General features: G+C 35.0%; 4 protein-coding genes across 11 annotated transcripts; 2 read left to right on the top strand and 2 right to left on the bottom strand.

Annotated features, from left to right (window-relative positions):
* The first annotated feature begins 523 nt into the window (after positions 1 to 523).
* LOC113871258 (protein CHROMATIN REMODELING 8) lies at positions 524 to 7367 on the top strand. Of its 3 annotated transcripts, none has more exons than XM_027508235.1 (8): positions 524 to 679; positions 755 to 900; positions 1091 to 1639; positions 1829 to 2231; positions 2702 to 3566; positions 4636 to 5245; positions 5622 to 6089; positions 6393 to 7366. In XM_027508235.1, the coding sequence occupies exons 2-8, from the start codon at positions 811 to 813 to the stop codon at positions 7071 to 7073; spliced, it is 3666 nt and encodes a 1221-aa protein (XP_027364036.1). In that variant the 5' UTR covers positions 524 to 679; positions 755 to 810; the 3' UTR covers positions 7074 to 7366. The 3 variants fall into 3 exon arrangements, with proteins under 3 accessions (XP_027364036.1, XP_027364037.1, XP_027364034.1); XM_027508236.1 differs by having other exon boundaries at positions 586 to 906; positions 5622 to 5960; positions 6006 to 6089; positions 6393 to 7367; XM_027508233.1 differs by having other exon boundaries at positions 586 to 900; positions 6393 to 7365.
* LOC113871262 (uncharacterized protein At1g03900) lies at positions 7224 to 10989 on the bottom strand. Of its 2 annotated transcripts, XM_027508247.1 has the most exons (3): positions 10252 to 10989; positions 9456 to 9719; positions 7224 to 8361 (listed from the first exon to the last, which is right to left on the bottom strand). In XM_027508247.1, the coding sequence occupies exons 1-3, from the start codon at positions 10741 to 10743 to the stop codon at positions 8299 to 8301; spliced, it is 819 nt and encodes a 272-aa protein (XP_027364048.1). In that variant the 5' UTR covers positions 10744 to 10989; the 3' UTR covers positions 7224 to 8298. The 2 variants fall into 2 exon arrangements, with proteins under 2 accessions (XP_027364048.1, XP_027364047.1); XM_027508246.1 differs by lacking the exon at positions 7224 to 8361 and having other exon boundaries at positions 8834 to 9719; positions 10252 to 10814.
* Positions 10990 to 12775: 1786 nt separating this feature from the next.
* Positions 12776 to 20085, top strand: LOC113871259 (dolichyl-diphosphooligosaccharide--protein glycosyltransferase subunit 2-like). 3 transcript variants are annotated; one of them, XM_027508237.1, is made up of 19 exons: positions 12776 to 12988; positions 13127 to 13316; positions 13435 to 13524; positions 13753 to 13815; positions 14041 to 14110; positions 14542 to 14606; positions 14890 to 14944; positions 15723 to 15850; positions 15940 to 16055; positions 16193 to 16262; positions 16906 to 17010; positions 17139 to 17228; positions 17337 to 17485; positions 17712 to 17823; positions 17904 to 17987; positions 18243 to 18323; positions 18407 to 18631; positions 19467 to 19589; positions 19850 to 20085. In XM_027508237.1, exons 1-19 carry the CDS (start codon positions 12846 to 12848, stop codon positions 19964 to 19966), a joined length of 2076 nt encoding a protein of 691 aa, XP_027364038.1. In that variant the 5' UTR covers positions 12776 to 12845; the 3' UTR covers positions 19967 to 20085. The 3 variants fall into 3 exon arrangements, with proteins under 3 accessions (XP_027364038.1, XP_027364039.1, XP_027364040.1); XM_027508238.1 differs by having other exon boundaries at positions 12785 to 12988; positions 17904 to 17951; XM_027508239.1 differs by having other exon boundaries at positions 12879 to 12988; positions 13132 to 13316.
* A 1879-nt stretch (positions 20086 to 21964) lies between these two features.
* On the bottom strand, positions 21965 to 26299 carry LOC113871142 (probable methyltransferase PMT1). 3 transcript variants are annotated; one of them, XM_027507964.1, is made up of 10 exons: positions 26190 to 26299; positions 25989 to 26054; positions 25580 to 25662; positions 25261 to 25454; positions 24977 to 25141; positions 24678 to 24860; positions 23980 to 24574; positions 23454 to 23566; positions 22749 to 22969; positions 21966 to 22554 (listed from the first exon to the last, which is right to left on the bottom strand). In XM_027507964.1, coding segments are annotated over exons 3-10 (1794 nt in total). In that variant the 5' UTR covers positions 25581 to 25662; positions 25989 to 26054; positions 26190 to 26299; the 3' UTR covers positions 21966 to 22232. The 3 variants fall into 3 exon arrangements, with proteins under 3 accessions (XP_027363766.1, XP_027363765.1, XP_027363768.1); XM_027507965.1 differs by having other exon boundaries at positions 21965 to 22554; positions 25989 to 26208; XM_027507967.1 differs by lacking the exon at positions 25989 to 26054 and having other exon boundaries at positions 26190 to 26294.

The raw sequence follows: 26299 nt of genomic DNA, 5'->3' as shown, positions 1-26299 counted from the left end.
TTGACAAATTTTTAATAAAATTTATCACAATTGATGGACTTTTATCTAACATTTGAACTTTTTAAAAAATAAGATGCGTAGGGTAAAAAATAAAAATGCATGCGTATTATAATTTTTTTAAAACTGAAATTAACAATAGACGAACTTTTATTTTGTGCATTCTTTCACTTAATAGAAAATAAATCTTTTTATATGTATATTCTATTAAAAAAATGAGGGTAATGCTATGAAATGATAAGCATTTAAATTTCTTGAAAGACTCATTTCTTTATATACAAGAATGGTATTGAAAATTTTTATCAATATTAATAATTATATTTCTTCAATCTGTATTTTAAAAATATTTGTCTTAAAATTCTTTAATCAGTATCTCTTTAATAAGTGAGAAAAAAATGTGTGCATTTATTCATTTACCAGAGGATCATATAATGGTGATCAAAAGGGTTTACACTAAATTTGCGTTGCCGTGCGATCGTTATTCCGAATAAACGACATGAGAACAATCTTGCGCAAGAAGCAATACGACGACTGTTTCCAGAGTTAAGACGCGGCATCGCAGCAATAACAAAACAGGGGTGAAACCGAAACAAAACCCAAGACGACGGTCATACCCACTCCTCTCTGCGAAATGTTAATCGGAAGAAGACGAAGAAGCTTCTTTCATTCGCATCGGAAATGAGTAGGAAATCAAACTGAGATTAAATGCCGTTAAGCTATGATAAAAAATATCAACGTTTTCTGTTTTGTCTGCTAGGTTTAAAGTTACGCCACACGATAAGCAGAAGAAGTGGTTAATGTGATCATAATTCGATGGAGGAAGAGGAGGATCGAATTTTGCTCTCTCGTTTGGGCGTAAAGTCTGCAAATCCTGAAGACATTGAACGCGACGTTTTAGAGAAGGTATCAGTTTATGCTTCCACAGTTTGTTATTATTTTTTTCCTAATTTTTTTGTTCATGTTTCACTGATTCTGTTTCCTTTGAAATTGTTGTGGAACTTTAATTTAGAACTCGGTGTTGAAATTTATAAGCATAGTGGTGTTTACTTGAAACAAAACCTTAAGATTTGATTGAGAGGATGTTAATTTGTAGGCTAGGAATGATGCAGTGACCGTTACTGAAGCTGAAGATAGCGCCAAGGAAGAGTGTTGTCATTTACCTGAAAATGTCGATCCATCGTCTACTGCTAAAACTGAACTTCATCAAAAGTTGAGAGCAGTAGAATTTGAAATAAATGCGGTAGCCTCCACCGTTGAGCAGTTGAGAAATGTCGAAAATAATGGAGAATGCAGTGATGTTGTTGAGGACGGCTCGGAGCAAGGGGTTGCGGAGGGTGATTCCTCCAATGGTTCAAACCTTCAGCGTGTTCTTGCTGCTGATAGGTTGAGGAGCCTAAAGAAGACAAAGGCTCAACTAGAGAAAGAGCTTTTGAATTTGTCTAAGGATAATGCTTTCGAAAGTGTTGAGCAAGAGAAATTGATCTTTAGTTTAGTTAAGGAAGAAAGAAGATCTAAGAGGAAGTCCAAAGAAGATGAGAAATTGAGTAAGGGCTCAGGGAAGCGGATTAAGAAAGTATCATATGATGATGATATTAATTTTGATGCTGCTCTGGATGCAGCCTCGGCTGGCTTTGTTGAAACGGTGAGTTACTTGTGAGTTACTTGTTAATAATTACAGCTGCTAGTATGTTACTTATTTGTTGTTCTAAAACAATGTTTAATATATAAAGATTACTTTTGATGTTAAAGTGCTATGTTTGTTCCAAATTTGAAGGATATAATTGGTGGAGTTAGAAATAGAAGAACTAATTTTCTTCTGCTTACCCTTTAGGAAAGGGATGAACTGGTGAGAAAGGGAATTTTAACCCCTTTTCATAAGTTGAAGGGCGTTGAACGCCGCTTCCAACAAACTGAAACATCAACTAGTCATAATGCAGCTGAGGAAGATATTGCTGGTGATCTGGCTTCTTCCAGTGTTGAAAGAGCTGCCAAATCAATGTCTGAGGCAGCAAGATCTCGTCCAACCACCAAGCTGCTTGAGCCTGAAGCTGCACCGAAGCTTGATGCACCCACTTTTCCTTTTCTCAGGCTCAAGAAACCACTAAAATTTCCCAAACCTTTAGAGACAGAGGAGGAGCCAAATAAAGATTCTAAAAGGAAAAAGAGACGGCCGTTGCCCGATAGGAAATGGACCAAGCGTGTTTCTTGTGAGGATATACATCTGGAAAAAAGTGGTATGTTGAACATATAGTGTTCTCATAGAAAAAAATGATACAATTTTGTTAGAAATGTTGATATGAAACCATTCAAACTAGTTGCATTTGGTTATACTTTTATAAATTTAATGTGAATATCATTTTGTAGTAATTGTTATTTGTTTTGGCATTTGATTATATCAAAATGGTGACGTGTCTTCATTTGTGCTGATTCTTTTCTTTTAGTATTAGATGTGTTTGTCGCATGCAGTTTTAAAATGACAGCTTTTAAATCTGATGTTTTGCTGAGTAAGAGTGTATGTCAATAGGCAATTCACATGTTGATACTTGACTATTCATTGACCTATCGTGTGAGGGAAGGTTGGCATGTGATCCATCACTAACTGTTTTTTCTTTATTTACTTCTCTACGATTCTTTGTTTGCAATATTATATACACTTTCTATTTAGGTTCATAATTTCATATTCAATTTATTGAATATTTTGCAGCAAATGTGAATGGTTGCTTGGACACTTCCAGTTGTGAAAACTCAGAAGCACAAGATGTTGAACTTGATGATCATTCTTATGTAACATTGGAAGGTGGGCTAAAAGTCCCTGATAAAATATTTGAAGCTCTGTTTGACTATCAAAAGGTTGGCGTTCAGTGGATGTGGGAATTGCATTGCCAAAGAGCTGGTGGAATTATTGGTGACGAGATGGGTCTTGGCAAAACTGTCCAGGTCTTGTCATTTCTTGGTTCATTGCATTTCAGTGGCATGTACAAACCCAGCATTATTGTCTGTCCTGTTACTCTCTTGCGACAGTGGAAAAGGGAAGCTAAAAAGTGGTACCCAAAATTCCATGTTGAGCTTTTACATGATTCTGCTCAGGATTCTGCTCCAAGAAAGAAGCCAGCTAAATCCGATGAAACGGACAGTGAAAGCAATAGTTCAAGTGACAATGATTATGTGAAAAGTGTGCCATCTAGAAACACAAGAAAATGGGAATCCCTGATAAATCGTGTCATGAGATCAGAATCCGGATTACTTATCACCACTTATGAGCAGCTTAGAATTCTGGGGGACCAGTTGCTTGATATTGAATGGGGTTATGCAGTTCTTGATGAAGGGCATAGAATAAGGAATCCAAATGCTGAAGTTACCCTAGTTTGCAAACAGCTACAAACTGTACACCGCATCATAATGACTGGTGCACCTATTCAAAACAAACTGACTGAACTGTGGTCATTGTTTGACTTTGTTTTTCCTGGAAAGTTGGGTGTTTTGCCTGTATTTGAAGCTGAATTTGCAGTTCCTATAGCAGTTGGTGGATATGCAAATGCTTCACCCTTACAAGTATCCACAGCATACAGGTGGATCAATATTCCTTTTTTCCTTGAACGAAGGGAAAATTTGCAAAAGTTCAAATTAAAAATATAGATCCTATACTTCACACTGTTTTTTAATTTTGGTCCTTACATAAAAAAATTCTACATTTTGGTTTGTACAAACATAAAAAAAAGTTTACACATGGTCTCTACCCTTAACTGAAGCCAGAATGGTGTTAAATTTGTTTGGTCCCTACTGACATGTAGGACAAATGTTTAACACTGTAATAACTTTTGTTAATAGTAGGGACCAATTTCTAAAATTTTTTAATGTAGGAACCGAAATGTAGAGTTTTTTAATGTTGGAACCAAAATTTAAAAAAAAAATCAGATATAGGGACCAATTCTTTGATTTAACCTTTAAAAAAATCTTGAACTTTATTTCATTTGCAATTAGCCTCAACTTTCGATGTAGCATTTTTCAGCCATAATCTATCCTAATGTGCAATTTGCTCCCATCAACCTTTCAATCAGTGCAATTTACCACTCCCTATTGATTTCGATAACCAATTTTAATGACACTGTAACAGAATGGATAAAGTGCACATTCGGATAGATTTATGGGTGTACTGCAATATACCAATTGAAAGTTTTGAGGGGTAAATGAGATCAAGTTGGTCTTTTCATATCCTTTTTATTGTCACATGTAAGTTGACCAATGCTTAATGAAATGGAGATATACAGTTAAAAAATTCACATCAAAACTATTTCTTGTCTAGAAATTATTGTTCATGTGAATGTGATACCTTAATTTGGTCAATACATGGTTACTACATTGATATTTTTTGTTCATAAACATGATATATTTTTCCAGGATATTGTAAATTTTCATTCTTCAAACATAAAATTTAATTAAATAATTAAATTGTATTAATTATAAGTAACAACTGATTTACTCATCTGATCCTAAGATGTGGGAAAATGGAGCAAAAGAAGGTTGTTGACAAATATTTTCAATTAGATTGTTGGCATATTTCATCTAGGGATATTGAGTTAGTTATGAAGGTCAGCCTCCATCACGAAATTATATGAATATAATTTTGTCATTTTACAGGTGTGCGGTGGTGCTGCGCGATTTAATCATGCCTTATCTTCTCCGACGAATGAAGGCTGATGTGAATGCCCAACTTCCAAAGAAAACTGAACATGTTCTGTTTTGCAGCCTTGCATCAGAGCAAGTATCTGCTTATAGAGCATTTTTAGCAAGCACTGAAGTGGAGGATATATTAGATGGACACAGGAATTCTCTTTACGGAATTGATGTGATGCGCAAGATCTGTAACCACCCTGATCTACTCGAAAGGGAACATGCCTTCCGGGATCCAGATTATGGAAATCCAGAACGTAGTGGGAAAATGAAAGTTGTAGCTCAAGTTCTTAATGTATGGAAGGAACAGGGTCACCGTGTTCTTCTTTTTACTCAAACCCAACAAATGCTTGACATTTTTGAGAATTTTTTAACAACTTCTGGTCTTATTTATCGGAGAATGGATGGTCTCACTCCTATAAAACAGAGGATGGCTTTAATAGATGAATTTAATGCCTCAAGTGAAATATTTATTTTCATTTTAACAACCAAAGTTGGGGGTTTGGGGACGAATCTTACAGGCGCAGATAGGGTGATCATCTTTGACCCTGACTGGAATCCTTCAACTGACATGCAGGTGAGTTTGTCCTGATTACATCCTTTTGTTCATAAATTGTTGAAATGTGAATGATGAACTTCCTCTCACCATGTTCACTTAGCCAATTTGTTATGTATTAAACAGAATCAACAAGAGTTGCATTTAGATGTTTTATGGTGAGTGGAATGAAATATGGGGAAGAAAAATGATATGAATAGAGGGGTATGGAACAGGATGCAAACTCTGAAGTTTACTGCCTCTGAAAACTTTTGGATTAATTTTTTTTATTGTTTATATTTCTAATATATTTATGTTTGTGAACTTGTTTCAATTTTCATTCTCATGGAGAATAATATTGTTATTACAAATTTAAATTCCAAAATGTCATTTAGGAGATCATTGTTTCTTCTAACAGGCCAGAGAGCGTGCTTGGCGAATTGGTCAGAAACGAGATGTGACAGTGTATAGGTTGATCACACGTGGAACTATTGAGGAGAAAGTGTATCATCGCCAGATTTACAAACATTTTCTTACCAATAAGATATTGAAGAACCCACAACAGAAAAGGTTCTTTAAAGCCCGGGATATGAAAGATCTTTTTACACTTAATGTGGATGGAGAAACTGGTTCAACTGAAACTTCAAGTATTTTCAGTCAAATATCTGAAGAAGTAAATATTGTTGGGACACACAGAGAGAATAAGGATAAGCGTAAACACAGCCAGACTGTTGAACCGGATGCTGAAGATGTTGCAGTTGGTAATGATGACAAATCACAGAGAAGATATTCCAGGGGAAAGGAGAAAGATAATGTTGAACATAGTGACGGGGTTGATGAGGAAACCAATATATTGAAAAGCCTTATTGATGCCAATGGGATACATGTAAGTTTCTTCTGTGGGTTTCAGCTTACATCCAATTTATCATGCATCACTATGTTTGTTTGTCTAATTATCTGAAAACCACACCATGTTCCATGAGTAATTATTCAAGAATTAAAGTAATTATGTAACAAGCAAGCATACTGCATATGTTGATTTTACATGGATTACAATGTGTCTTTACCATGATCAGGCTCCATTAGATTGTGATATTGGTCTGTTTCTAGTTCTAGAGTGATGCTTCTAATTAGTATTTCCTTTTTCCATGTACTGTCTGTTCCTTTGTGATAAACTTTATGATGATAGAGTGCCATGAACCATGATTTGATCATGAATGCCCATGATGGGGAGAAGTTGAGACTTGAGGAGCAAGCATCCCAGGTTGCACAAAGAGCAGCAGAAGCTTTACGTCAGTCACGGATGCTACGAAGCCATGATAGCATCTCTGTTCCAACATGGACAGGAAGGTCAGGAACTGCTGGTGCACCATCAACTGTTCGGCGGAAGTTTGGTTCAACTGTGAATTCCCAGTTGGTAAATAATACCAAAGCATCTGATTTACCCAGCAATGGAACTAACAAATTTAATGGATTCCCTGCTGGTGCATCTTCTGGTAAAGCATTATCTTCTGCTGAACTCTTGGCTCAAATTCGAGGTAACCAAGAAAAAGCCATTGGTGCTGGGCTTGAACATCAGTTTGGTATGTTGTCAAGTTCCACTAATCAATCAAGATCTGTAGATGTTAGATCTTTTAGGGCTACTGAAAATTCATCTGGATTACAACCTGAAGTATTGATTCGGCAAATCTGTACCTTTCTGCAACAGCAAGGTGGTAGTTCCAATTCAGCCAGTATAGTTCAGTATTTCAAGGACCGAATTCCCTCAAAAGATCTTGCCCTGTTCAAGAATCTGTTAAAGGAAATAGCAACTCTGCATAAAGGATCAAATGGATCTCATTGGGTTCTGAAGCCAGATTATCTAGTGTAGTAAGCCATTTGTCAATATTTCAATGCCTACTGCACGGTGCTGATCAATTGAGTTGATGGAATATTCGTTATACAGTCTTAATAAACTCTGAAGCTTACCTTCTTGCGCTGTGGCAGTTAAATTTTTTGTATTGATCTTTAGTTTTTTTGGGATACAGGTAAGAAGAAGAATGTACCTGTAGCATTCATTGTTAGGTTCCTAACACAATTTTGTATACTGAAAAGGGACAAATAGGTAAACAGACGGCTTTTTGCTGTGCAGTGAATATTTAAATAATAGTTTTATATAGCCGCTTAATTTGGTTTCTTTTGTTTGATTCTCGAAGTGGACAAAAGTCGCTAGTGTAGAGTTACAGTTTCACGAGTTTTAAGAGGGAATATAAATGTGAACTTGTACAGGGAGCGTGTTACGCTTACTGTGTTATTTATTGACAATGCTACTGTTTTTGAGCACCGAGTTGCTTCAAGCCTATAGTCGTCTGGAAGATATTGGTTAATGTAGCTTATTTGGTTTTTTCAGATGGTAACTGCCTCATCTCTAAATCAATATCCCCTCTCTCTAAACTGTAAACTTTGTTCTCTAAAAGATTTATGCCTAGTGACCTAATATCTGCATGAAATCCTACATTTCAATATGACTTAATAATGGCTGTTTACTGCTTTGATTCCTGAATCCCATGTATGAATAAACCAAAGCGCAAGTTAGTGGAATCTTACATTGGTATAACCTTTTTCATAGATTCAATACAATCGTCCAAGTAGAGCCACATAAGCACACAGCTGTTGCACCGGTGTAACGGATATACCGGCTGCTAAATGGACTTTCGTCACTCCATAATTATTATGAGTAGCGTAATAATAACCTTATATATACCTATGTCAAGCAATTGGCAATCGGTTGATGAATGATACATGACATCCTGAACACTCCTTGAACATAAAATTATAAGAACACCTCAGTCAAGAAAGAGAGAATTTTTTTCGGGGGCAGGGGAAAGGTGAGTAAATCTTTTTATATGGATGTAGAAATCTGTTATTACAAACAAAGAAAAACATAAATATTTCCAGCATATTCCTCAAGACATCGAATTACTGGTACCTTGTGCTAGCTTTACTAATGACACTTCTTTTCTTCAATTTCTTCCACTGTTTCTTTTCTCAAATGAACCAAAAAAATCAGAGAATAGTAAAAGCCTCATGGTTAAAATGCTCATATATATATATAATCAGAAGGCTGCCCATCCTGAAGCAGTGGTCGATCCCGAGTTGGTTGATGAAGGAAGATTCTTCTGTAAATGCAAACAAGAAATATAAATGTTACAAATGATTTCAGACGCCGGTATTCTAACACATACAGGTAAATTAAACTGGGATGCTCCAGAAAGTACTTGATGAATATATAACGAAGAAAATGGGTTGATTTTACAGATCATAAATGAACTAAACTATTCATAAATTATTTGAACTCGATTCATTAAAAACCCATTTAAGTTTGTCTATTTTAGTGAACAAAACATGCCTAAACTTGACAATAACCTCGGTGATATATATAAACGACGAAGCTGAGCTTTATAGCCTTAATATTAAAAATTTTCATAAATAGCTTGTGTGCGTGTGTGTATATAATGATAAAAAAATGTCAATCTTATATTTAGAGTAAAAAGGGATAGACTTTGTGAATTGTAATTTATCTATAAAAATATTATTACATTATTTTTATGTTTAAATATTTCTTTATTCTCTTTCTTTTCTTTTTTTCATACTTTTAACATAAAAGACTTAAAAATACTTCAAGATCATATTTGATGAATAAAAAATAATCATGCTATAATTTATCTAAACAAGCATAGCTTTGGCACCATAATTATTTTTGCAAGTCAAACTAGAATAAGTGCTCAACTCGACTTGATTCATTTTCAAGCTACTAGTGTATGTAGGAATCAATTGGTGAGCGGGATCTAAAACTACAACTCAATCAACAAATCAACCAAAATAGATACATTTATATACACAAGTAAAGACAAAAGGCAGTTAGTATTCTTATTGTTATGTCTGGATTGAATAACTTGAGTCAGCCCAAAGCAAGAAGTACCTTTACGCAGTTATGCCTTGTAAACAAAGAAACAATAACTTTACATTTAGGTTACAACATCAAGATCGCAACCTTGAAAAAGTAAAGCTAATTAATCCTATGTATTATAATTGGATAGGTAAAGCATGAAATCTCCACAATTAGATTCCATCTGAATAATCTTAAAGAATCTAAAAGACATGACCTTACTATCAATTCATGCAATAATTGTTAAGCTCTAAAATTTTCAATTTCAAGAACAAATAACATGCAAAAAGGAAATAGCCAGAAGAATGAGTTGGACCAGCATACCTGTAGTTGAGAAAGATCTGATAAAGAGTCAGTAGAGTGTTTCACACTATCGTAACCAGTGGAAGCAATCCGAGCAGCAACAGGATCGTTTGGTGGGGGCGGAAGAGGAGACCTAATTTTCCCTGCCCCACTTGGAGGGGGAGCAATGCTCAAGGTTTTTGGCTTTGGTGTTCCAGAATGCGCACCCGTTAGTCCTGCAGCTGAAAGCATGCCAGTTCCACTAGATGCTTTGTGCTTAACATTAATCCTGATGGTTTCCCCTTCCTAGAGACCAAATCACAAACAAACCCATTTCAACTACGAGAAAAGCCATGATCCACAGGGTAAAAAAAAAACTGTTAAGACAAGAGAAAGTAAATTCATCAAAATTTAGCAGAAGGAAAGAACAAGTTTGGGAGGAAGAAAACCCAAAAGGGAAACCATGTTTGTGAAACAAAAAAACACATCTACAAACCGCTCTAAATACCAGATTTAGCCAAAAGAAACCAATTCATCATCATGATAATAATAAGAATAGCATATGCAGTTACCGAGAGAATATAAGCACAATCTCAGTGATCCACAAATCACAGCACTGAATCACGCTTCATTCACTCAAGCACCACAAGTAGACACATCAAAGTTACACAAAAATAACAAGCTTAAAACTGCTTATTTATTTATTTATTTCTATTTTCAACTCAAAACAAGTCAATCCAAAGCAATTCATGGTATCATCCATATTTCATAACAATAATCCAGATCGTGAATTATAACTGAATTAGAACAAGTAGAATACAAAAATTAGGGTTAAGACCTTGAGCCGGTGATTAACGGCGGGGTGAATGTCGATCTGAGACTCCTCCGTGGAGGCGGAGTCGCCAGCCTCCTTCTCGTGCTCCCGCCGGACGTACTTTTCGTGATCGGAGAGCGCAACGTTGAAATCAAACGCCTCGTTCCTCTCGTTGAACCCTAGCCCGATGAAGGCGTGCTTGCCACGACCATCCTCGATCTTGAGGACGAAGTAGCGCGACGAGTCAAGGACTGGTTCAACTGAGTTATCGCGCTGGCCGGGGTACACGAAACACGCGGCGAAGAGCTCGCCGGAGTTAGGATCCTCGAGGCGGATCTCGCAACGGTCCCGGCGAGACACGACCCGGATCCGACCCGACCAGATCTTATCGGACTGGAGCCACTCGCCGCACTTATAGCCGCCGGAGGTGGTGCGCGGCGGGATCTTGTAGACGGATACCTCACGCACCACCAGGAGCGTGTGCTCGAAGGCTTCCTCCTCCTCCTCGAACGACATCGTTTTGGGGGAGGAAATTTTATTTGAGTTCGAGTTTCAGCTGAATTTAATCTGAATTTGAGAGATGCGTTCTCCTTTGGTGGTTTGCACTTTGCAATTTGAAGAGGTTTTTGTGTGGGTGGGGTGTCTGTGTCTCCAACTCTCACAGGGTCAACTGTTTCGGGAGATGCACCATCCTATTCACAATTTCATCCCTTTTCCTTTATCTTCTTCAATCCTCATTTTACCACTAAATTTTCTGTTTTTTCACATTTCATTAGGGTTTTTGCCTATACACTACACTTAGGCGTAGGTGGTAGGCACTGTTTTAATATTTAACAAAATTAATCATTTTTATTCTTTTAATTAGTAGTTTTCATGTGATGTGGTAAATTTTTTGTGGGTGTGTTGATGGATTGAATAAAATGTGAAATCCCAGTGACGATATGATATGCTTAGTTGCACTCACAAAAAGTGCCGGCTACCAAGAAGGACAAGGACCACACAGGGTTGGAAAATCATGAGAAAGGTAATCAAAACTCAATTTTATATTTAGAAATGCGTGAGAAAAATATAAATTATAATATTTTTTATCCAAAACAAAATGATAATACATTGTTAGGCTACAATGATATAAAGTATAAATAAGTTAAAAGTATAGTTCCTTCATAGATTTTATAGTTTGCACTCAACAAACGACTTTCAAACAAAAATACACATTAATTACGGCAAGTTACCACAAAGCTATTAAATCAACCATTTGAACCAGAGAATGGCACCAAAATTTAATACGTTATAATTGATTTGCACAATTTTATTATAATATAGATTGCTCAACCCATTATACATGCATTATACTTTTCATGATTTATTTTTCTTACTTTTTTTTTTCTTGTCCATCTTGTCTATTTATATGAAATTTCACACACAATGTAACAATATTTACTTTAACCAAAACAAAAGTTAAACACTTAAGGTTATGTTAATTGTGTGTGAGAAATTAACAAGTGACAATAATCACTCTTAACTTATTTCACAAAGTAGTTTGTTATAGATAATCGTGTATTTTACACAATACAAGCTTTATTGTCAAAAGAATTTAGAAATATCATAAAATGTGTTTTTTCAATTGGTTGTTTTAAAGAGAAAAAAAAAAAGCACTTTAAAGTTTAAAGGACAAAACATGATTACAACTATTAAGTTGAAAAGCAATGATTGAAAATTTTATCAAGTTCATATTTGCTATATAATATAGGCTTGCATAGTTAGGTTTAATCCTTTACATTTCAGGCTAATAGAGTTTTAATTGCCAAAACTTTTGATCAAGTCGAAGAGTCGTTTAATAAGTCACTTAATATATATTTTATAATATCTTTTACGCTCAAGAGTAAATAATCTAAGTCATTATCTCATTCCTTCTGTTAAATTTTATAAATATTTAACAATTAAAATCTATTTCACGTTATAATTACTCTATAGTACGTTCAATGTCTTACTTTTATAATATTACTCTACTGAGAAATATTATATAACTTAGTATTAAAATGCATTTACAAGTGATACGACATAAAAATCCTTTTTCGTAATTTTCTTTAGGTGAGTTCTCACACATTTTAATAAATTAACATTGACAAAAAAACTATTTATTTATAAAAAAAATTAAGACGTTATACATTTAACATAAACATGAAAAAAAAACAATAAATTTAATTCAAAGCAAATGGAATGTTAAGCAACGCAACTGAAACTGAGTTTAATTTGGACAGTAATTAATAATCCTGCTTAATTAAAAGTAAAGAAAGTTAACCAGTTTTTTATGTACAAAATAAACAAAAACAGAAAATATTAATTCATCTAATAATTGCTACTCGCTTTTTCGTTTAAATTAGATAATATTAATTTAATTGAAATTAATTTTAAAAGCATTAAACATAATTAGAGCATATAATTAAATTGTTGTAAATTACAATTTTTAATTAAAATTTTTATTTATATTAAAAATTTAATTTTATATCTTTAAAACAAACAAATTATGTTCACTCCCGCAACCCCCACCACAGTGGATCGAGAGAGTGAGAGCACTGTGATTCTGATTCTGATTCTGATTCATCGTTGCTCCACAAATGGCTACGAAAGTTGCATTCCGAGCAGAAACATTTATGCTGTTACTGCTTCTTCTCCCTTTCTCCTTCTCCCAATCGATTTCTCATTCTCACTCTTCCGCCGCCATCGATCTCTTCGCTCCGACTCACGGACTCTTCCCAAGGTCAAAACACAAAACCCTAATTAAACTCAATTGCATTCCTTATGAAAGGATCATTTGGTTCATGTCGTTTTCTTCAGATTCTAAACGACTCTATATAACTAAAGTCAACGGTTTTGCTGTTCTTTGATCTGTTATCAGTTTAGAAGATGCGTACGAGGCGCTTAGAGTTTTTGAAATTCTCGGAATCGAAAAGAAGCCTCTTGCCAGCGCAGAGACTTGTCAGAAAGTGTTGGAAAATCTACGCTCGTCTTCCCCGCTTAAGGATTTGTTCTATGCCTTGAAAGTAAATGGCATGTTAAAATGCAACGTTAATGGGGAAGTTTTGAAGGTACTATTTATTTATTTCCTGTGGTTTTTTTAATCATCATTTGGTTGCGGCTCGAGTGCCATTTCTTATCAAGTGTTGAAAATTTATGCTAATGTATATATTTTTTAATATTGTAAAGGATATTGCTTCGGGACTTAAAGCCACTGTTCATGATGCAAGTACTTTGCTTGACATATATTACTCAATAGGAGGTTTGGTTCTTATAAAGGTAATTCTTTGTTATTTTGGTTTTTTATTAGAAATTTAGAATCCTTTGGGAATACTATTCGTGCTGTTTGAATGATTGGTATGCCAAATCTTCTTATATTATATTATTTTTAAGTAGTAGACATAATACTCTTTTTTTTTTTCTTATTGTGACTTGTGGATTGCGAATGAGATATTATATCGTGTTATGATTCTTACCTGCTTTTGAACGCCCCTTCTTTGCACACAGGATCAGGATTCTAAGGTTGATGTGCTTCTTGCTGATGCTGATGGGATTTTTCAATCAATCAAGGTCCGTTTTGTTGATATCTATTAAATAAGATGGGAACTAGGTTTTCTTCTTGGTAACTAATATTATGGACACATCTAATGTGGATGATAGGGGAATAGGGGATTGAATACAAGAACAGCTCCCCACTTATTAGTTTTCCTCCATACGCTATGTCAATTAATATTGTTGCATTTGCAATTCAAATATGTTTTGCAACACTTATTTCATGTCCTCCATTGTTGGCAGGCACTAAGTCAAAGCGACGGAAGATGGCGCTATAGTTCTGATAATCCAGAGTCTAGTACCTATGCTGCTGGTAATAATTTGCATGGAAATTTATTTGTTATAATTTAGAATTATTTATAGTTCATGTATCATAAATGAGTTCATGTATCACATGTTAGTTAAAATGTATTTAGTATTCATATTTCTTAGTAATTAGTATTCAGGAAGTTGCACTCTTAGCCTTTGAAATAGTACCCACTAAGTTGATAGAGTGTCTATATATATGGAATTGTTTTGCATAATGGAACTACTGAAATAAGAAACCATTTTCACTTTCTAGTTTCTCTCTAAAATATTCTCTTCTCTATTCTAAATATCCCTCTAAATTCAATATTGATATTTAATTTCTGTCTTATATGCCCAATATTTTCTTTACTGAAGCAAGGCATCACAAGATCCTTGGGAATATTGTAATAGCTGCAGTTTATCTATGCTGACAAAATCTTATCATATCTTTAACAGGATTGGCACTTGAAGCACTTGCTGGAGTGATCTCACTAGCATCTTCTAAAATTGATCAGTCTAAGGTAAAGTTCTGGATCTTTATATTGGTTGCCAATATTTCAAAGCTAGTAATAATTGTAATACATTGTACATAAAGATATGCATATGATATTATTTGCATTATAAATAGTATGCTTTGGGGCATATAATGAAGCTAAAGTTAGACTAATGAATGTTGAAGCCTGTATTTTTCTTAATATCTATTTTTCCTTTCTTATTCATGCTTTTCTGGCTATTGATCCATATTGCTAGCATAATTTGTCTTGGTACTTCTATCAGCATCTTATATTTTCTCCATATTGGCAGGTCAATATAGTGAAAAATGACATAGTGAAGCTTTTTGACAGAATTGAGAAATATGGTATGCGTAGCTTTGCTTTTACCTCATTCAAAGTGATAACTGTTAATGATTATTTTGTAAATTAAGAATTCCCTACAATGGATAGCAGCCATAGTGCCTGTTCATAACATTTGTTCTTTAGTAAGTGGTAGTTTTAAATTTATCCTTATGTTAGTGTTTTTAATGTTTCATCACATCTTGTTTCTTATTTTCTCTTTTTGCTGCTTTGATTTTGGGCTTAACAATGTATCAAGTTGCAACTGCCTACATGCTAAGAACTAATTGTCATTATTTTGCTGACAGTGTGGGTGTAAGCTTCCCTAGAGGAAACTACTAGAATTGAGGGTTTCTGTTGATAAGTAATTAACAGCTTTTGTCAGTTGCTTGTGATAGGACGTTATTATTATTATCATTAAACTCAGTGACCTACTTTTATGACTTAAGTAACCGGAAGAGAGTAGATACATCTCTTCAAAATGATTGAATCTTGAAGACCTGTTTTTTGTGACAATCAAATTCTACACATCTATGTAGGGTTGAGATTAGCCGATCTCAGCTAGTGGGATAAGACTTGTTGTTGTTGTATGTAGGGTGAGATTGCTGCATGTTTGCTTCAGTGCATTTCTGTACTGTGTTTTTTAATGTCACATAATTTTGCTTGATGTCCACCTTTTTCCCCCATCCCTCCTCTTTTTTTTTTTTTTTTTTTTTTTTTTGGTATTTCACTTGAATGGCAATGCCATTGATTATGCTTTACACTGTCATACTGGACTTAGATGAACATATTGTCATTTTTCAGATGATGGAAACTTTTATTTTGATGAGAAATTTGTTGGTGGACTTGAGCATCAAGATTCTCTTTCCACAACTTCTTCAGTTGTTCGAGGGGTTACTGCATTTGCTGCTTTAACTTCAGGAAAAATAAATGTGTGTGAACTGTGAAGTGTAAGAAATTTTTGTTTAATTTTGCAATTGGTTAGAATTTAATGTTAATGTTTTGGCTTTGCATTTTCCAGCTTCCAGGGGATAAAATATTGGGTTTGGCAAAATTTTTCTTGGGCATTGGAGTCCCAGGAGATGCTAAGGACTTCTTCAATCAAGTTGAAGCATTAGCTTTTCTAGAGAACAACAGGCAAGTGCTTTTCTAAGAACAATCTATTGCAGGTTTATGGAGGACATTTCCTTTTTCTTCTGTTTCTTTGCTGATGTATTGACCTACTCATGCTTTCCAGCAATAATATATAACTTGGATTTCTTCTTGTGGTGTAGGATTTCCATCCCATTGATATTGTCAATCCCTGAAACAGTTTATTCATTGACCAAAAAAGGCCAACTTAAGGTATGCAACTAAGTTAATGTGTTTAGAATACTTATTTTGCTAGTATTATAAATTTATAATTAGTTTTTCTAAGAAATTGGGATGTAATGAATAGTTGATGGGGGTAAACCCAATGCTGTATCATGACAATTGGCATTTTTGTCTTTCAAAAAGAAAGTAGGGAATGGTTGGTAACTCAATAGCTACTTGGCTTTTGTCCATTGAGTCTCAGCCCTCCCATAAATTTATAATTTTGCATTCCATTTCTTGTCATGATCCTGGTGTTGATGAGTCTAAACTCTGAAAAGCTTACTGAAGCAGTTCACATTTCTGATTAGGCTTTCTTTCTTTCTATAGAAATTAGGGCAGTACTTGTTATCATTAGCCCATTTATATTCAGTAGTTTTTCTATTAAAAGATCAAGGAGTGGATTCTGGTTGCATTATCCCCAATGTCTTGCTTGTTGATTCTTCTGCATGCAGTTCTACATTAATATCTCACCCATTTTCTGAAATATCTGCAGCAGAGTCTGCTTCACTCAACCAAACAATTTCACTTTCTGTTGTGGTCTCTTTGCAGTATTAGATTTTTTATTGTGCAATCATTTTTATTCCACTTCTCAATACCATTGGGAATATATGACAAATGTCTGTTACGATATTAGGTTAGGGTGAATACAGTGCTTGGTTCAGCTGCACCACCTCTAACAGTTAAGATTGTCCGTGCTTTTAGTACTGCTGCAAAAGATTCAGCTATTATTGACAGCAAGGTGAGTGATGAGTCAATGGCTTCTTCCGAGGGGTGAAGCTTGAGAATATTTTTCCCTGCTCTTGTATAATCATTTAGTTTCCTGGGATTCTTTCTTATCTCTGATGCATTCTATTTCACATGACACAGGAACTCCAGTATGACCAAAAAAGTGGATTTCATGTCTTGGATGCTTTCCTGAAGAATGTGGATGTGGGGACATATGTGTTTGTTTTTGAGGTATTCCCCTGCTTGTTTAATTTAGTTATTATTTTTCATTTTAGTTACGTCAAGGTGTATTTGTATTGTATGTACCTATCAATTATAATATTTTACCTTATATTGTAGATTGTGCTTCATCATGCGGACAGTGAAAAAGTTTATGCAACTGGAGGCCAAATTCATGTACCAATATATGTCACTGGAATTATTGAAGTTAGCAATGCAGAAATTGTAGTTCTGGACAGTGATCTTGGAAGTGCTGAAACCCAGAAAATGTATGTTTCTATTTTTGCTTTAGTGTCCTATTTGTCAGTTATCTGTGGTGTCCTTTATGAAACTTTTGATTTCTAATTAGTATGTCTGATGATTGTCATTCTATCACGTTCTTTGATGTCTGAACTTGTTGCATATGAATTCATATTTCAGTGCTATAACTTGTAACTCTTCCGTATGGTTTTGATTTATTGACTTTTAACTTTCACTTATGCTTTACCTATCCAGGCTAGATTTGGGTGGAAACGATGCTTTATCGCTCTCAGCTAACCATCTGCAAAAGTTGAGGTTTTCTTTCCAATTGGCAACTCCTCGTGGTCAAGTTTTTAAGCCTCATCAGGTTTGCAGTTGCCCTTATAAGACCTTTTGAATGAATGTCATTGCAATGCTTTGTTTATTGAGGATTTTGTTGTTCTGCAGGCACTTCTCAAGTTGAGACATGAGACAAAGGTTGAACACGTCTTTGTGGTTGGAAATACCGGCAAGAAATTTGAGATAATTCTTGTTAAGTATCTCTTATTTCATATTTCATTGTCTAGGTTTAGAGGTCTCTCCATCACTCCATGAGTAATAGTTCAGTTTTGTTAAATTAAACTTCTACACAGCTGGATTCGAATGATTCGTCTCTATGGCATATATATATCATCTAATATAAAAATCAAGAAACAAGAATCATCAAATGGAAAAGGTTATATACTGATTATAATATATTGCAACTTTAATCACTTTTTTCCCTTATTTTGTTACTTTGGGCTGTAGGATTTTCTTGGCTTGGTGGAGAAACTTTTTTATCTCTCAGGCAGATATGACATTGAGCTAACTATTGGCGATGCTGTCATGGTATCTTGCACTACTTCCACATTTTTAATTCCCCCCCACCCACAAGTCTACTTGTGAATCTGAGTGAAAATTTATTATTTCAGGAGAACTCTTTCTTAAGGCTTCTTGGCCATGTGGAATTAGATCTTCCAGAGGCACCTGAGAAAGCAGCCCGTCCTCCGCTGCCACCTGTTGACCCTTACTCAAGATATGGGCCCAAAGCAGAGATTATCCATTTGTTCAGGGCTCCTGAAAAGCGTCCACCCCAGAACCTCTCTCTTGCTTTCTTGGGTTTGACCCTTTTGCCATTCATTGGTTTTTTGGTTGGGGTAAGTCTCATTATAATTCCCACTAGAGAGTGGCATGAATGTATTTGTTCCTATTTAAGAGCAAAGGCATTGGAGATAAGAATGGGAAAAATAAGAAATGGAAACAGAAAGTGTGATGTTTATTTTTATGATAAACATACTCTTATGACTTTAATCTGTATTAGTTTAGTCAACAAGCACTTAAATAAGGAAACAATGTCTGCTTTTGGAAATTTTGTGATATCAACTGAATAATTAGGACAAAAATCTGTTGGTGGATCTGAGTTGATAATGGAGACCAAAATTGAGTGGTCTCTCTCTTGTATTACCTTTTGAACTCCCTTTCCAATTGAGCTATGTCTCTGTTTGGGAAATGAATATGGTTTATGAATGGAAGAGGTCTTACCTGCTTAGAAGTTAGAACACTTTTAAAAGTATTTCAAATTTAGAACAGTATTGAGTCATGATTTATGTGGATAGTATTTGTAAAAAATTAGCATGTAATATATATATATATATATATATATATATATATGAAAGATGCTGTTCAAAACTTTCAAGACTTCCGTAGTTATCTGTACGAAGTTAGGTCTCTATAGCGGCCTTGTCTAATGGCTTTAGGACAAGTTATTGTCAGTCCAAAAGCTTGGATTATATATGTTAATAATATTATAGGTAGGTTTACTTTGCTTCGTATGCATAGAAAGGTAGATGAGGCAAAGTGAAAAGGATTTTTTCGGTACTTGCATTCAATGTTGTTACAAAAATGTTGTTAAGCTGCTTCATTTTCCTTTGATTAGGTCTATGTTCCTGTATGGTGGTTAACTCTTTTGATTCTCTTTTATATCATTTGCAGTTATTGCGTTTAGGGGTGAACCTAAAGAATTTCCCTGGTTCAGCAGTACCTGCTACATTTGGAATCCTTTTCCATCTTGGTATTGCTGCAGTTTTGTTTCTTTATGTACTTTTCTGGTTGAAGGTATGTCCACTCTTCATTCAAATTACATTATTAAATGATCCAATTGAACGTGAAGTCCACTTCTTCTGTGGTGGTATTTATTGATGAATATAGAGTAGAGTAATTTATTATTAATCAGATCCCATGATGTTGATAAATTGAGGTTTTCATTGGAACTGTTTTTTTTCGTTCCACATATTTTCTGGTGGGGCAATATTCAATACTGTCCGTTTCTTCTAACTTTTTCCTCTGAAACGTATCTCATTTTTGTTCATATGCAGCTGGACCTGTTCACTACACTCAAAACACTTGGTCTTTTGGGAGCTTTTTTGATGTTTGTGGGACACAGAATTCTTTCCCATATTGCTTTGACATCAGCCAAGTTAAAATCTGCATGAGCGGAACAAATAATTTTTATTTATAAAGAGCCGATGAGAATTCTAGTTTTTCCTTTAAAGCAATGGTACCAATCCAATTTTGTAGAACCTTTGTTGGATTATCTAATGACAAATTTAGAGAGCTCAATTATATCATTTAGGAAAGAGAACTCAGTTATATCGTAAGAGAAAAACTTTACCTCGATCTTGGTTGATCCCGATTAACCGGCTATTTTACTCAGTCTAACTCTTCCCTTGACGTTACGGTAAGCTGCTAGCTTTTTCGAGACTTCGTGGTTCATGCTTTCATCATCCACAGTCCCTATCCTGTATTTTGTCCACTTACCCTGTTCTGTACCTATTAGTCAGTATCACATTTTACATATTACATTTTGGCAAATGCTCCTTAAAATTTTTTTGTTTCACCTAATTTTAAATTTTAACGGATTAAGATCACGGTATGCTTGTCATTAAGTCAGGGTGGATATGTACTTATGCACTTTATGGCAAATTTATTTCACAAATGTCTGAGTAGGGTTTCAGCCTCAAATAAAGGTCAGACAAACTGCTAATTAGATAATTAACACGTATCTCGTTATATTTTGCTTTGTTTTCACCTTTTGATGAAAGGTGATCCACTTAGGTTTTACTCATACAGTTCAATTTGTTAAACTTAAAGTTGTGTACCGAAACCTTATTCTACCTTCAAGGGATTTTATCCGACCGTGTAACGTGTTTATTGTATGCTTTGATTTAACAGCTTGCTTCGGCCCGAAGTTAATTGAGTTGGGTTCGGGTCATAAAATTTAAACCTAATGAGTTTTGGAATTGGATTTAGGCTTGCTTTGGGTTGGCCTAACTTGGCTTAAGGTTGGATAATATTTATTTGTTTAAAAAAATTAGGGGTTAATTACTACATTTCTCGACAGGATACATTTTTGTCAATAGTATTTGTGTTAATATATTTTATTATAAAAAATATATTGTTAAAGCATCCTTTATTTTAGTTTATACTTGTAAAATTTTAATCAGTTATTAATGTTTGAAGTTGTAGATTTTGACGAAGTCCTGATCCAATCTTAATTTTAGTTATAATGTAAGTCTCAATTCAAAATATTAACCAGGTCAAGATATCCCATATTAAGTGTGTTTGATAAACACAATAAATAAAGTCTGTATCTTTTGAAAACAAGTTTTTAGAAAGATGCTCGAAGTAGCTTCTAACTTTCGGAAGTTAGCTACTAATGATTTGCTTCTCTTTTTTACTTTTACTTTTTAAATAAACACTTACTAATTGTATATCATTTGTAGTCATTAAACAAATTTTGATTTGCTTCTCATTTTCACTTTTATTTTTTAAATAAACACTCACAATAATTGTATATCATTTGTAGTCATTAAACAAATTTTAGCTAAGTTTTCATAAACAAAGCCATTTTGTTCCGGCTTAAGTTGGTGCGTGAGCATCCAAACAAAATTTGAACGTTCATGAAGCACTATGTTTCAGACTAAAAGAAAGATGAAGTATACTTTGCTAGCTAAAAGAATGTAATGGCTGCGTAGAATAGTTTCTGTGCTCCTGTTCGTGCAAAGCGTTATTCTCAAGTAACTGAAGAGTTTATATTCATTTTAAACCACACCAAGTTACAAGTCTCAAAAGCACATCGCAGTAAATGCAATTGTTTATTTTCTGTTTGTTAGTTCACCCCCCATCTACGATTTCCCCATCTGGGTTAGAGACGGGGGGAAGTGAAGCAAAATCCTTTACTTAAAACGAAAAACACTAATAACATACTCTTTTAAACACATTTTTTAACATTATTTGTAATTATTTTTTAAAAAGTCAAAACATTTATCTTGTAAACTGAACACTTTTTTAAATGTTTTTTCTTAAAAAAAAATGTTACTAACATTCGTCGTACTGAAATTTAGACAACTTGATCAGCAGTCTCAAAAAACAAGCAAAATGGGGGGAGGGGGGGGGGGAAGAATATCCTGTAATTTGTTTAAATTAATTTAGAAAGCAAGAAATTTCCTCAGATTCATCTAATTTTCTTAATCACAGTAATAGGGTCACCTGTGTCCAAAATCAAATAAATTCAACTAACATGAATTGGAATGACCTTTCACTGTAACTTCTACCTGTAGTTTAGAGAATAGGAATAACATGTAAGAGAACACCAACAGCACATGAAAAGAGTTATTAGAGAGCAATTTTCCACGACGGTGTATCATTCAGTGTTGCTGAGATTTTTTAAACTAGAAAGTGCATTACCAAAGTATGTTATTATTCTGAAACCCGAATGCTCTCACTTGTCAGCCAAATCTTCTTCTGAATTATCAACACTGCATCATCCTTACCTTGATCCGAATCTTTCTCCACATTAGACATGGCCACTGCATCCCAGTGCAATGCTGGCAAAAACTTCTTTATAGATAACACCGCTGACTGCTTATCGTGGACAATGACGAAACCTTTTGGCCTCAGAATTCTATCCATCTCAATCAATAAATCCTCTGGACTGCATTCCTTCTCAATGATATCAGAAAATATTGTCCATGCATGGAGTAAATCGTAAGTTCGAGGGTAGGTTGAAAATGCTTCACACCTGTCTCATTGATGCCAAAGCAAGGTCAAAGAAATGTAGTACAATGCCAACAAGCATGTAGCTTAATTTTATCACTTCAGTGATTTCAATGGGTATCTTGCATTTTAGAGTATTAAAAAAATGAAGAAATACATCAAACAAGAATTGCTGTTGATATAACCTAGTGAAGCTTAGAAGTAGAGTCATATCCATACCAGTTGTGAACTGTTCCTAACAGCCCTCTGTCATATATGATCTTGAGAGTGTTTGGCCCATTTTCTGGGACCACATTCATAACCCAAACATCTTTGTCCTTCAAAGCAGCTGCAAATGAACCCAAATTTGCCTTCATGTCCATCACGTTCCGAATCGTATCAGGCTTGATTTTATTGCCTAGCATTTTCCAGTAATTAGCAACTTCTTTTTGCCAAACTTCCTGCACAAACCGAATAATCAGACACCTAACTCTGATGCTATCATGCCTTAGATTTAAGGCTAAATTCAAGAATAATTACTTATTTTTTGCACCCAATTCATCTCCAGGCTAAATATGAAAATCAAAGTTTTCCACAAATTCAACCAATAAAAAGAATAATGCATATGGTGTCACATTTAGGTTGTCTTCCTATGGGCACATTCTGGAAAGAAAACGACACTTGGACAGCAATTGAGGTTCTTAATTAGGTCATTTCAAACTTAGTCAAGCAAGAAAAGTGATCTCAGTTTTCCTCTTTTATAGTTTCAGTTGATTAATGTCAGGGTTTCCAGCATGTGCTTCTCCCACCCCCCTTGTATATTCTCCCATATTTTTCTTCTCTTTTTACTGTTACCTGAGGCTTTATTGCTACTTCCTTCTGATGAGTATAAGCATTCATAATTGAAGAAATTAAAAGTGAAAAACAAGTTAAATTTTAAACTACCACATCCTTGTCAAACATTTCAGTAGAATAGTTGAAGTCAGCAAGACGAGGAGGTGGAGTAGTCAATCGAGCTGGCCAAGGAGCCAAACCACTTCCTCTTGCTCTGTGCATCTCTGTATAGACCAGCAGAATATACGGTTATTGACTTTTCAGCTTTTAATAGAGGAGTCATCAATAATACCAGAAATTGCTGATGGAACAGAACAAAATCATGCTACATTAATATACGCAAAAACTGAGTTCAAAACTAGTGTCAAATATAATGTAATCAGAGAGAACATGGATCTATCTAGAAAAGCAAAGGTTATCTGATTTACAAAGTCAACTCTTGCATGCAGATGCATAATCACAAAGCAGTTTTTCTTTTTTATTTTTCCCAGCAATTGTTTGTTTCATCTTTTATTATTTATAGTCAGATTCTTTAGAAAAGTTCAAGGTCGAGGAGCATTCTTATTATCAGTTTATCTCATGGTCTTGAAATTAAAAAGACTAAATCATTGTATGAAATAGGAAAAATATCACTCACGATCAGAGTAACGTGTGATGCAAACTTGCATTTTAACACCCCAAACAGCATCAGGATCATCATCGGATCTGCAGAGTGGAGGCTGAGTATCTGGATCTCTTTTTAAGTAACAATCATTTGTAAGAGGCTTGACCCATATGACAGTTTGGTTCCTCTTAGCAGCAACTTTCCAGCACATCCTCCCTACAAGAGCATTCATCTCTTTCCATATTCTTCGATCCTCTTCATCCTGAGCATAGGCTTCAGGAGATGAGTAGGCAAAGTAGCCTCCTGGCCTGAGTAACCTATCTAGCTCAAGAAGAAGTATGCCATCTCTTTGAAGCCAATCAATTCTACAGCGAGAACAATGAGCAAGTTCAAAAGATCTACTAGGGTAAGGGAGTCTTAGTGTCCCCAAGACACCAAGATATGCGGGAATTCCTCTCTCCAAAGCAAACTGTATTTGGTTTTCATGAACATCATTTGGTGCTAATGACATTGCTATTACATTAGAAGAAAGAAGATATCCTCCAAAGCTTGCAACGCCACAGCCAACATCAAGAACATTGCGGAGTGCTCCTCCATTGTTGATAATATTGTTTGGAAAGTTGAGCATCTGTAATACCAATCACGAATATAAAGTTATTTTTCCAGCTATGCAATTGTTTTACGTTTGGTGATTATTTTAGTGCTAGCCCAGATAGGAGTAACTAGCTTACATTGGCAATTGATGAAATATATTTGTCAGCACCATAATGGAAGTGGGTTCCTCCACCAGGGAAAACTATCTTTTCACCTTTTACAACCATCCAATTCTGGTCAGATTTCTCAGTTGCAAGATGGGTATGAGGTATATTTGCCCTCCATACCTGATCTCTGCTTTTGGGCCACTTGATTGGAATCTATTATTATCAAGAACAGCATAAGACACTCAAAGCTTTAAGCACAGAAAATTTCCAAATATATTGAACTTTCTTATTTCCATCTAAGAATCAGTGCCTGGAGAGAAGAGAGCCACCTTGTACCCTGGAGGAGGGGGAATCAAACAATTATAACGCCTCTCAGGCATTGGACAGTGTCGCTCATAGTGCTCCATCAAATTCAGATCAAGCTTCAATCTTGTTTGGTATATGAGATTTCTGTCTAGACAGGGAATTAGCTCCGAGAGACGATCATCGCAGACCTTAAAAAAGTGAATAAACGAGTAAAATAATTAGAATGTTTCACATGAAATACTAACATTTGAGGCAAGTTGGAAGGGTTACGTGTAAAAGCTGTTCAGTTCAGACTGAGATAACTCACTGGGATGGTCTTTGGAATAACAATATCGTCTCCTCCTCCGGTTTTCATATATTTGCTTCCATACTCAATATAAGATGAACCACTTTTCCGAGAATACAGGTAAAATAAAGCACCAAAAATCCCTAAAACCAACACAGTTGTGATCAACCGCTTTCTCGGTTTCCCATCTGGTCTTCCTCTTGCCATTCTTGCCACTACATAATAAGAATCACATTTCACTACATTGGCTTCAACTTGCAGACAAAAAATCCATAATTACAAGGCAAAACAACTATTTAGCCAAAGAATCATATCCCAAAATTTCTCTCACCACACTTACTGATTCAAGGGGGGAGTCCCAACTCAATGACTCGTGTTCCGCAAAGCACCTAGGTGATGCAGTTTAGAGCCACCAAACAAGAACTGCACACAAAGTTGAAATTGAAACAAATGAAACAACACACTAAAACCATAATGACTGAAAGTTCGAATAAGAATAATCCATTTAAGGAACCAGAAGCACGTTCCCTAGGAAAGGACACATAAACATCACTATTGGATCAAAATACACATACTAATAACCATTTTTTTTTTTATTTTAAAAATAACTATAAACAGAGTGATGGAGCAAACACACAAAAACATCAACAAATGAGTACCCCAATAAATAAAACCTCAGCAATAATGGAAAAATATGTAATGGGTATGCATATATATATGAATTGTCCAAATGAAGCAAAAGGCATCACCGAAAGTTCGCAGCTTTCATTGACCCATCTCATGAAAACAATAGAGTGATAGAAGATGTTAACAATCTGAGGTGGCAGATGCAGAAAGAGGCAAAAGTTAGCATTTTGTGAATGTGAGTGGCAATTGAAGGTCATGTAAATAGATCTGAGGAGGTAAAAACAGAAATGGAATGATAAAGAGAGAGAGAGAGAGAGAGAGACCTCGGACGCGGGTTCTCTTCAGTTCGGAGGTTGCTTGAGACGGGGAGTGAGTAAAAGTGGGTAATGGTAATGGATTTGGAACAGTAACAAACAATGCAACATCCAAAATT

The sequence above is a fragment of the Abrus precatorius genome, unplaced genomic scaffold, assembly GCF_003935025.1.
Source record: "Abrus precatorius isolate BTA unplaced genomic scaffold, Abrus_2018 Scaffold7, whole genome shotgun sequence".
In the NCBI taxonomy this organism is placed as follows: Eukaryota; Viridiplantae; Streptophyta; class Magnoliopsida; order Fabales; family Fabaceae; genus Abrus; species Abrus precatorius.
This window is presented reverse-complemented; position numbering and strand designations above follow the sequence as displayed.

What these genes read in the sequence shown, in the direction of transcription:
- LOC113871258 (XM_027508235.1), top strand. Translation starts at nt 811, where the DNA reads ATGGAGGAAGAGGAGGATCGAATTTTGCTCTCTCGTTTGGGCGTAAAG. An exon ending in CGGCTGGCTTTGTTGAAACG is followed by an intron (nt 1,640 to 1,828) that starts GTGAGTTACTTG and finishes CTTACCCTTTAG; the next exon opens with GAAAGGGATGAACTGGTGAG. An exon ending in TATACATCTGGAAAAAAGTG is followed by an intron (nt 2,232 to 2,701) that starts GTATGTTGAACA and finishes AATATTTTGCAG; the next exon opens with CAAATGTGAATGGTTGCTTG.
- LOC113871262 (XM_027508246.1), bottom strand. Translation starts at nt 10,743, where the DNA reads ATGTCGTTCGAGGAGGAGGAGGAAGCCTTCGAGCACACGCTCCTGGTG. An exon ending in CCGTTAATCACCGGCTCAAG is followed by an intron (nt 9,720 to 10,251) that starts GTCTTAACCCTA and finishes TTTGGTCTCTAG; the next exon opens with GAAGGGGAAACCATCAGGAT.
- LOC113871259 (XM_027508237.1), top strand. Translation starts at nt 12,846, where the DNA reads ATGGCTACGAAAGTTGCATTCCGAGCAGAAACATTTATGCTGTTACTG. An exon ending in ACTCACGGACTCTTCCCAAG is followed by an intron (nt 12,989 to 13,126) that starts GTCAAAACACAA and finishes ATCTGTTATCAG; the next exon opens with TTTAGAAGATGCGTACGAGG. An exon ending in AGTGCTGAAACCCAGAAAAT is followed by an intron (nt 17,486 to 17,711) that starts GTATGTTTCTAT and finishes TTACCTATCCAG; the next exon opens with GCTAGATTTGGGTGGAAACG.
- LOC113871142 (XM_027507964.1), bottom strand. An exon ending in TTATTCCAAAGACCATCCCA is followed by an intron (nt 25,142 to 25,260) that starts GTGAGTTATCTC and finishes CACTTTTTTAAG; the next exon opens with GTCTGCGATGATCGTCTCTC. An exon ending in TTAGGAACAGTTCACAACTG is followed by an intron (nt 22,555 to 22,748) that starts GTATGGATATGA and finishes TCAATGAGACAG; the next exon opens with GTGTGAAGCATTTTCAACCT.